Below are 11446 nucleotides of genomic sequence, written 5' to 3'. Positions count from 1 at the left end.
GTGAGGAGCAGTGAGGAGCAGGAGTGAACTGACTGCGGAGCTGCAGTCGAGGCGGGGCGAGAGTTTGTCGACTGCGCTTTTTCAGTCTGTGCGCAGTGAGACCGTCTCTCAGACATTCTCGCCAACATGCCTCAAGCATGAAAATAAACTGGTTCAGCTGGGTGCCGGGGGGAAAGGCGACATAAGACAACTTTCGACAGGACCCACCTGGACAGGGAAGTGAGACGAGGCAGCGACAAACAAACAAAAAAACCACCAAAAAAAACCACGACGAGACACGCGACATGACGGGCGTGAAGTTTCACCGACGGAGAGCTTGACGAGTGAAAATCAGCAGGGTAAGTTCTCCAAAAAAAAGGGCCTGTGTGTTTGTGTGCTTTGGACGGTGGAGTTAGAGATCGTGAGCCTAACATATGGCTCTGACTTCTGCTACTCTGGAAAGTTTTCTGATACCCGTTGATCTCAAGAGGACAACAACAAAAAAGTTTGTAGAGCTATTCCGGGTTTATACTCAAACTGGCAACCACAACAAGCTTAACTGCGTCATTTTAAATCCATTATTATGTCTCGTCGGTAGTTTTTTTTTTTAGTTTTTAGTGAGAAGTTTCCATTCTCACAAATGTGTCTTTACATGAACTTGCAAATGGAGACCAGGATGTTTGGCCAGAGGGGGGGAGCCGCACCCTGAACCATCTCTCCTGTGGTTACGTTCAATCTCCCCCTCATTCATCCGCTTCATCTAGTGTCGTTTTATCACAACGGTTCCCGTGATAAATGCTTCATCTGTGAGCAGAGTGAGCCACGAAAACATCTGTTGTGACGCGAGCTGTAGGGCTGGCTGTATGGCCATATTGTTGTATGTCTGATATTGACATTGATAGATCGGTTTGGCCGTTGTGTAGGGTTAAAAAAAAATAGCCCAAGCTGCAACCTGAGATGTCTTGTTTTGTCCCAACCAACAGTCCACAACCAAAATATAACCTATACCGGTTATTATCACGGAAGACTCAAAGAACCAGACGATATTTGCATAAGAAGCTGAAATCAGAAACTTCTTTCATTTTATTTATTAGAAAAATGACTCAAATTGAGTAATCGATCATCTAAGTAGCTGGCGATTAACTTTCTGTTGATCCACAAATCAATGAAGCCACTAATTGTTGCATCTCTGCTCTAGTCAGTGTTTTTCAAGACAATGAACGTCCCTCAAGTGATGTGTCATACTACGTATTTGCATTTCCATCCGATACCATGTAAAACCCAGGCTGGTATCCCCGGATAACAATATTTATTGTGTACAAAAGCTTAATGTGTTCAGAAGAGATCAAAAGTAACCTCTACGTATGTCATTTGCAGGTATCTTATGAGATTCTTTCAGATAATCATCTACAAACAATACAAATATACAGATGATTGTTGGAGCTGCACTGAATCATAAATCTTCTTCAGCTTTAGACATGTTTACACTGGCAACTGTAGAAGAGGAGAAGCGGTAACAGGCTCTGGGTTTTATAAAGAATGTCGTGTTATACAACAATCAGAAATACATCATGAAGTAAATAAATGTCATAACAAACATGTACACTGAACAGGTCTACATTTAGTATGTAATGTCTGTAGTATTGGCAATACAACAGACATTTAAGTATCAAAGGGTTTTAATAACTGAGAAATATTTGATTGAACTGATATGAAGCGATCTGAAGGACAAAGATCTGTGTTGCAGGTTGCAGCCCTCGTCCTCATACAGCTCTATATTGTGGCATTTATTGTTTCACTGCTTACCTTTTAACACTTTTTCTATCTATCAGTTTAAATTAAACAGCCTTCGTAGTTTTAATAACAATATATAAATGATGTGGTTAGTCAGTGTTAAACGTCTTCAGGACGCTACACTTGGTTATGTTCCTCCACTGAGAGAGGACTCGGTGACAGAAGTCTGTTTATCCCTGGCAGCTCATTTTTCTCCTCTTCAGACCGACTCCAGCGACTCACGCACTCATACACTCGGAGTTTGTGGAGGGAGAAGTAGTTTCTACCACCTGGGTTTTATTCACAATAGATCGCGGTGGTTTATTTGCTGTGTACTGTGTCTCCTGTTCATTATAAAGTACACGTTTACCCCAAGTTACTGAGTTTACATATTAACAGTTTAATATTAGAATCAATCCCAGAGGAGAGAAGCTGGGATCTAAAGTATATTTGAGTATCGATCCACACACTACTCCCCACAATTTTTCTGAACAAACTACAGTAACTCCTTTATTGCTCTTATCAGCTTGGGATGATTATGTTTCAGAATTTAGTGAAGACACAACATGACGAAATCAATCGTACTATACTTCATCTGAAAGACAAAACAATAGTGAATGTGAATTTGGGGCTGCAGCAAATGATTGTTTACTCTATGATTAATTAATTTGTTAGTTTCAGAAAATATTGAAAAACTCGCAATCACAACTTCCCAGAGCTCAAGGTGGACAAACTGCCAAAAACCTAAAAAGAATACATTTTTATCATGCAAGACAACAATTTTTTTAAAATAATTTGTACATTTAATGAGCTGGAAACAGAATGATTTTTTTGGGGTCATTTTGACTTACAAACTTGTTACTACAATTTACTAATGATCACATTTTTGATTAGTCATTCCAACTCTGAATGAGTTATCATTCAGGACTATCTGGCTCATATTCTTGTTGTGTTATTGTGCGTATGTTCGGCGACTGTTTAACAAAAGTGAAAATGAAAATAAAAATGTGTCCTCTGTCTCCTTTTCCCCTCGTCCTCTCCGTAGATAGCAGCATGGCACGTCGCTCTCAGTGTTCCTCTGCAGGGGATAACCCCCTGGACCCCAACTACCTCCCGCCTCACTATCGGGAAGAGTACCGCTTGGCTATTGACACACTGGTCGAGGAGGACTTGGAGGGATACTATCAGTTCCTCCAAAAAGCAGATGTCGTGGACTTTCTGTCCTCGTCTGAAATCCAGCACATTCAGAGCTGCGTTCAGGTTCCTCACCACAGCAGCCACCCTGAGCAACGTTTTGTGGAGACCGGGGGAGATGGCTCCTCTGACACTTACTGGCCGGTTCACTCCGACCTGGACGTCCCAGGTTTGGACCTCGGCTGGCCTCAGCTGCATCACTTCATCGGGCCCACGGAGGTCACCACCCTGGTCAACCCTCCGGAGCCGGACATGCCGAGTATCAAGGAGCAGGCCCGGCGGCTCGTCAAAAACGCTCAGCAGGTAGACCTCACACTTCTGTCAGACCTTTCTGTTTCTTCTAATTGTCGTGCTCCTGACAGTTTTGTTTGTGTGCTCTCATCCCCTCAGGTTATCGCCATAGTGATGGACATGTTCACGGATGTTGACATGTTTGCAGATATTCTCAATGCTGCCTCGAGGAATGTGGCCGTCTACATTATTCTAGACGAACAAAACGTGCATCACTTCATCAACATGGTGTCCAGCTGCAGAGTAAATCTGCAGAGCATTCAAGTGAGTTCATTACTTTACATTTTGGTACATGCGCTGCCCGGTTTTATGCTCATGAAAGAAACAAAAAAAGGCTGCTTCCACCTTTAAATTCCCTTCCCAGTATATTATGCGTCTGCCCTTTTATCGACATAGAATATGCATATTTTTCAATCCATGGCTCAAAATAGTCCCCAGCAAATGAGAATTTGAAAGTATTTAAGTGTACATTTGTTGTTTTGTTTTCAGTTGGAATGAATGGCTTTGGCACTGTGACCCACAGACTGTTGTAAAGTACTGAGAGACGAGCACACTGCTGGCTTTTTTATTTCATGGAATTTGATGACAATATCAAAAAATGTAGACTATCCTCAGCTTCATCCATCATTGTCTTTGTTCCATAATGCACTGGTTCTCAACCAAGCGTGAGAAAAAGTGAAGAGTGCCGAGGAATCCAATGAGTTTTTATACAGGCGGATGAAATAGCATATTTGAATACACAAATGACACTGATTTCTTAATCAAAAATGTTTGTAGGTAGTCACTTACTGCATTTTCCAAAAATTCTATAATTTTCTATCCAAGTGACCTCGAGTCCCAATCTCAGTTCGATTTTTTTTTTTTTTAAAAAAAGCCTTTTTCTTGTCAGCGAAGGCAATATTTGTTGTCGGTTACATGTTGGGAGCGCAGCGGTTCATAGGGGAGTCGCCTTTACAGTTTGAGTTAACGAAATGGAGAGATTTCTTTTACAGCTACCATGACCCACAAAGTATTGTACATTTTTTGTCATAAATTAATTGTACGATTGCCTGTTTTATATATTTGACAGTCTGCTGAAGTTCAATAAGGGTTCTTTCATTCTTAATGGATAACCAACTTTAAGCTGGTGTGCCTTGATGTTCTGGTTTGACCTTTGATGTGACTCAGTGCCAGACAGGTTGAAAAGCTCTTTAATGAGGGATGATGTCCAAGAAAAATAGTCACACTCCAGCTGTTGGTAGAAGCGACTCCCAACATACAAATAAAGGAAACCTTTTCTTTAACAGCAGTTATTGTGTTCTTGCTTGGATTGAAATATAACCATCTGGACAAATCATGCAAATTTACATCACGTTGGAATTTAATCGATATTTCATGTACCTGATATTTACAGTAAATATAGATGGAAGTCTATTTGCATTGCTAGAAATCACTTGGACTGCAGGTAACATGTGCATGCAGCCATTTTCTATGAACTCAAAAGTGGCAGTGCTAATGCAATGCTGCCACCTAGCTTGAGTTGCAATGAAAAACATTTCCACATGTGCTTCGTCTGCTTGATATTGATTTTGGGGGGATTTAATGTGTTTGTTGCAGTTTTTACGCGTGAGAACGGTGTCTGGCATCACGTACAAGTGCCGCTCGGGGAAATCCTTCAAAGGTCAGATGATGGATCGCTTCTTGTTGACTGACTGCAGGGCTGTGCTGAGTGGAAACTACAGGTGGGGCCATTTACATCTGCCACATAAAGTCATACTTCTATACCTCCTACGAGTAGATTTGAAAGATACATTTTTTTGTATTAATTCTCACACACTGTCGTGTCTTTGTCCAGCTTCATGTGGTCTTTTGAGAAGCTCCACCGCTGCATGGCACACCTGTTCCTCGGACAGCTCGTGTCCACCTTTGATGAAGAGTTTCGGATCCTGTTTGCTCAGTCCCAACCGCTGCTGATTGAAAACGTGCCGGCTCCAATGGACGATTTAAGCCTCTTACAGAAGAGGCAATACCCCAGCGACAGGACGTCACTGTACAGAGACACCAAAATGTTTCTGTCACTGGACACCGGTCATCCAGACGAATGGCCGAGACAGTCCTATGATGACCGAATGGAGGGGGACTGGAGGATGACGCATCTGAAAAGGCAGGAATCTCTGCGCGGCCCTCCAGAGATCTACAGTAGGTTGCCTTCCCAGCAATCACGCTTGGATCCACCGTTTGATCAGGGCCCTGCCAGGATTCCTGCGTTGGAAAATCCTGCCTTTCAACGTCACTCTTATGCTGAAGGTGGTCATGGTAGACACCCTTACCAATTCCTGCAGCAACAGGGGATGCCAGACTCTGAGTCCCAAGGGAGGCCTTTTCCCAGGGGGCAGCAGCCTTATTCAGAATCAGGACCAGAGACAGATTACAGTGTCTATGACAAGTTCTGGAACCAAGGCTATTATGTAGCGGATGAATACTCTGAACCTGCTGTACCACTAGAGATGCACCCACCTGATAACTTTGACCCTGTTCTTAACTACTTATCATCTACCAGAAATGTAGACTTTGACCAGAGCTCAGAGAAATTACCACCTGCTGCAGATTTACCATTTAGTTCATCACACCTGAGAAGGCTGAGTTTAGGCCAGCCCTATGTCTGTCAGACCTCGCCCACCCCCTCAAACACAGCTGATCAGAAGCAGTTTTTCCCAGAGCAAAGCGCTGACCGCAAAGATCCGATAGTGAAACGGGGGCTGAGAAACTGGAGGATTAACTCATACCTCAGCGCGTATGATAATCCAGGAGATGAAGGCTTGCCGTTGGGACCACCCGAGGGACCAGATCCTTTTGAGGAGGCCTCGAACCCCATACAGCAAACGGCACCAGGCGTAGATTTATCAGGTCCTAAAATACCTAACGTCAGAGAGTTTAAGGTTCCCGCAATACCCAGGCCAAGTCAGATGCCAAGTTATGCCAAAATAGCTGTGCGAGAGCAGCCAAAGAAAGTGCTGGATGAACCTGCTGCCGTGGCAGCAGAAACCAAAATACCATCTGAATCATCGTCCACAACTGAAGGGGAGAAAACAGAAGAGGCAGAACAAAAGGAGCCAAAACCTGCCGGGCTTCGAAGGGAGGACTCTTTCCGTAGGAAGTACAATGCTGCAGTCCCACGAAGCTCCAGGTTAAGATCCTCTCTGATATTCAGCTCTCTGGACCAGCAGCATCAACATGCTCCTCAGGACACCAAAACTACTACAGCAGATCCACAAGATGAGGAAAGTGACAAAAATGAAGCTGAACAGACAAAACTACCATTTGTTTCTCATGTTTGGGCACAAAAGAAGTCTGCTGTAAGAGAACCGTTTGAATGGGGTCGTTACATTAAGTCTGCCACTTTTGATAAGTCGTCCACAGAAACATCCAAAGCAGTTGATGACGATTCATCAAAGGAGGATATTTCTAAGGATCTTTCAGAAAACCCAGAAGCGCAGGAGTCATTAAAACTGACAGATGTAGCGCAAGCTACCGTTTCACCATCAATGCCTCCATCAAAGCCTTTTGAAGCTGAGTCGGGCAAAACAGATCAACCGGTACAACCTCCTAAACCTTTACTCACCGACCCAGCATATGTAGATATGAGTGATCCTGATAACAGGCTCATGTTTTTCAAACAGTTGGCAGCAAACCGTAAAGCCACTAAAGCTGCTGAAGCTGAAAATAGCAAAGAGATGGCTCAGACGAAACCAACAGCTGATCTGAAAAACAATGCCGCTGTTAAAAGGGAGACGGAACCAAAAGAAACCTCAGAAAACACGGCTGTCAAATCTGAGGGTTTATCAGAAAAACAAGCTGCTGCCGAAAAGAAGACAACAGTCCTCACACAAGCATGTGAGTCACTTAGTTTGTCTGGAAAGACTGACAAACAGGACAGTGTTGTCAAAAATGATTCCAATACATCCCAAAGCTGTAAAGAAGAGGAAACCAAAGTTTCAGCTGATTCAGAGCAGAAGAGCCAGTCAGCATTAATTCTTCCTGTTTCTGCAGACACACCCCAGAACAAATCAACAGAACCAAATCTGTCAAGTCCTGCTCTAAAAGAGAGCAACTCCAGTCATCCACCTGCACCAACAAACGCTACTCCTGCTAATGTTTCCTCTCTTGCACAAGGTGGTGATAAAAGTAAAAGCCTTGATTTGACCTCCAACGAGTCGAAGTCTGTCACTCCCTGTTCGGTGGAGCCGCCATCATCTTCTGTGCTGGAGTCCAACACCCAAAACTCTAAATCAGTTCAGTCAGAAAGCAGCGTCTCCTCTCCTTCACTGCCACCTGAACAAGACACGGGATCAGAAATGAACGCTTCCAACCCGGCCGTGCAAGACTCTTCCTCTGATCACACTCGTCGTATTTCCTTATCTTCAAGTTCTGCACCTCCTCCCACTCCAGGAGCGACCACATCTTCTAATATCACCCCAGAAGATTCAACCTCACCCAGTTTGTCCAGCATATTATCCCCAAACATCGATACGATAGAAGCAAAGAAATCTATCGGCTCCTCACCGCAAGAATCCTCCCAATCAGCCGAGGAAACTTTACAAAAGTCTGTGAACCCGAGTGACCAAAACCTCCTAGATCCTGGTTCCCAAATCACGTCATCTGAGACCGCTTCAGCAGTCGACTCTGTACGTGTAGAATCTGACATTTCTCCTGAAACCTGTGCTGCTGGTTCACAACCAAAGACATCCTCATCACAAACCACCACAAAGACCAGTTTTGAAGAACTTTCTGCCGCTACACTTTTAACAAAAGAGCCACAAGAAGATGTTTCTGCACCAGAAAAAGGTGTTTTGAAATCAGAAATCTGCTCCCTTCCAAAGAATGTTGCTGAGGTTCCTGCGTCATCGCAGGATATCAAAGCTGATAACACATCTCCTAATCTCAGCCCCTCTGCACCTGAATCAGGTTCACATTGTCTATCCGGTCTTGAAAGCTCTGCTTCCAAATGTGATTTAAAGGAGACTGCTACTCAGATATCCACTCAGGTAGATGCTCCACCTGAGCATTCGCCATCAGGAACAAGTTCACCTGTCAATACAGACTTTATTCCCAGTGCTTCTCCGTCAGAAACTTCGGTACCTCTTGAAGACGCACCGGTACAAGCAACTCTACCCTCCGATCTTAACTTGAAAGGATTGGATGCACACACTCCTGCTGACACAATATTATGTGCTTCTCCGTCTGAGTCAGTTGAATCAGTTTTGTCACCTGAGGCTAAACAAGCAGAAACCAACATGTCTGCATCGCTCGGTTTCTCAGATCCAAATTCCCTTTCCAGTGAGAATCTATCAACTAAATCTCCCTCCAGCCCAACTGAGCCGACTTCAGAAGTCCCAGCAGAGGTTGATCTGCCGGGCAGAACAACCGAATCTGTCACTTCTGAATGCCACATCTCAGAGCCGTCTACGCCTGCTGAAAATAGTCAAACGGAGCCTGAGTTACCGGACACAGGCGAGAAAAACTCTGACGATACCGAGGACACAAATGAGATCCACAAAAATAGTACCCAGGAATCGGTCAGCAGTGAAAAAATAAATAACCAATTAAGGCAAAGTAACGGATCCGAAACAGCGGAGATCACCTCCAAGCAGCCAAAATCCAGCCAGTCACGCTACCACTCATCAACAGCCAACGTGCTCTCGAGCAGCAACCTCAGAGACGACACAAAGCTGCTTCTCGAGCAGATTTCTGCCAACAGCCAAAACAGGAACGAGGCCACCAAAGAGTCTCCCGTCACTGACGACGAGAAAGAGGACGAAGCCGACAAAAATGCCAAAAGAGAGAAAGACGGAGGGATCAGGATGTTTAACAGAGGACAGCCTAAGTCGACGGAGGAGCGCGATAAGCTGCTGACGAGGATTCAGAGCATGAGGAAGGACAGGAAAGTTTACAGCCGATTTGATGTGTGAATATGTAACAGTTAAAGTACACTTTTAGTTGCCTCTGTAGTCAGATGGCATCTTAAATGAGATCCAAAGAAAGCTGAGAGACTAAACAGTGGATACTCTGTAGAATGAGTTCAATCGAATAAAAAGCCGAAATATTCACATTTTCTTACAAAATTTGTGATTCAGAATTGATTTTCGGATTTATGTTCTCTGCAAACACGGCTTATTATGCACAGAAGAGTCAGTGGATCTGTATCAGAGCCACTGGACTTGTAATGCTAAAGCTACCAGTAATACAAAGTAAGGCAAAGCTTACATGTACCATGTTAAAGAAAAGTGCTTCTGACTGGTTAAATCACCAAGTCACTACTGAGTGAAAAGTACACGGACCAAGACTAGCTGGTGTGATGGAACATGTTTTCAGTGACTGCATGGGTAAAGTGCAATGTGTGCAGCAGGCTGGACGTGAACAGGCCTGTCCTTTCCTTTGGTGTTTTTTTTTTTTTACAGCAACGTCAGCTGGGTTTAAGACACATGATGTTAAAATTTAATCTAAAATAGGTAGAGCTGTTAAACTGTAGCACACGACAGTTTGTATGTATTTCACAATCATGTTAAGCACAAAATAATGATAATGTTTGTGAAACAACGATCTGTGAATTCACATCCACGCTGGTGTAAATAAAGTATTTTTTTGTAATCTTAAACTGAAAATGAACAAACCTGAGATTTAAACAACAGCATCTTAAACATGATGCACCTATTGTTTGTGTGTAAATCATACAGTGTGCCATTATTGTTTGTTTTTACTATTGAACATTGAGGTTAAATGTCTATTTACCGAGCTGCAGCTGGTTGCCGTAAAGGGTCAGTTCATCAAATTACCCAGATCAATCAAAGCATTCTTATGTAAATGAATTATGAAACAAACAGAATGTGTGACATTTTTTTAAGTGTAATTTCTGGCTGTGTAAAGCTAAAACTACCTGAAATTTTTTTAATATATTTTTTATTTACACAAATCTTTTAAATATTCACCTGAATAACTTTTAGTTTTTAAATAAAACCGTATCTGTACATTGAAACAACTGACTCTGAAACTGCAAAGAATTTACAAAACACTTTAGAGTTGAGCTCTGGAAATGACTGTTTTAATAGATTTATGATGCCAGCAGCACTTGGTCACTTGTAAATAAAACTTGTTAAATATGTTGTTGGGTCTCTTTTGGCTTCTGTTCATCTGTTGCAGAAGAAAGTTAATGAGAGCAGCGAAACTAGTGCAGTTAATTAAATGAAAAAAATAGAGTTTAAACGATCTGCTTTCAAACGATCCACTTTGTGTCAGGTGTCGTGTGTCACTCTGATATTATTATTTACACCTGACACAAAGTGGATCGTTTGAAAGCAGCATTTAATATTTTATTATGTAAATTGTGATCTACAAAAACACATTTAAACACTTGGACTTGCGACCTGATTGGAAGTCAGTATCCTAATGTGACTTCATGTTTTTCTCTTCTTCAGCTTAATGAAAAAAAATTATGAAACTGCAAATGTGACCCACTTCCACTTTACATAATAGTTTTTCCATTTCACAGATTTGGTCATTTATCATGGCTGATTAGGACATACTGGAGTTTCTATAAGAATCTGTGTCTTGATTACATCAGGGGCAGCATTTCACTGTGTTGGCCTTTCATCTAGCGCCACCTTCAGGTTGTAAATACATTACTGCTACACAAATCTGTGAACACCTGTGTTCATCAAAGGACAAAATCTATGGGACTGGATACACAGGTGCCAACCTCAGGCAAAATTTCACATTTTTGTTGTGACTGTTTCTTGTTAGGATGTAGAAATAAGAGTGCTTACACTAACTAACACTTTTGTTTTCCGATATGAAAAAAGTATCACAAGTTGCAATAATTAGCTAAACAGAGTTATATATGAGCTGCTGAAGACGGCCCTGCCATAATAATAATGAATTGTAGTCTACCCTGTAACTAAGTTCAGGTGTCTTTGTCAACAGTCAGATTTATTTACTTTATCTGAACTGGTTCACTCACTCAACTCGGTCGGCTTCTCTTGCAAAACACTATGAAACCGATTAAACTCACTCCGTAAATGAGTTTGTCACGCAGTCACATGTCCGTTATGAAAGAAGGTCCCCTCACGCTTCATAAGAAACAGTGGGCCTCTTGTCTGGAGGTGTTGCTTTGCCTCCATTGCAAATGTCTTGATAAGCTGGTGCTGAATTACGTTAATCTAGAGAGAACGTTCAC

At 42.6% G+C, this 11446-nt stretch overlaps 1 protein-coding gene across 1 annotated transcript; it reads left to right on the top strand.

Annotated features, from left to right (window-relative positions):
• Nucleotides 1-10375, top strand: fam83ha (family with sequence similarity 83 member Ha). Its single transcript, XM_069689998.1, has 5 exons — nt 1-338; nt 2798-3249; nt 3337-3501; nt 4834-4958; nt 5072-10375. Exons 2-5 carry the CDS (start codon nt 2806-2808, stop codon nt 9183-9185), a joined length of 4848 nt encoding a protein of 1615 aa, XP_069546099.1. The 5' UTR covers nt 1-338; nt 2798-2805; the 3' UTR covers nt 9186-10375.
• Nucleotides 10376-11446: the final 1071 nt, after the last annotated feature.

This window comes from Brachyistius frenatus, unplaced genomic scaffold, assembly GCF_029030835.1.
Source record: "Brachyistius frenatus isolate BFR_SWC_R1_liver_20210118 unplaced genomic scaffold, ASM2903083v1 Contig_8, whole genome shotgun sequence".
Classification (NCBI taxonomy): Eukaryota; Metazoa; Chordata; class Actinopteri; family Embiotocidae; genus Brachyistius; species Brachyistius frenatus.
The sequence above is the reverse complement of the archived record's forward strand: the minus strand, read 5'-3'. Positions and strand labels throughout refer to the sequence as shown.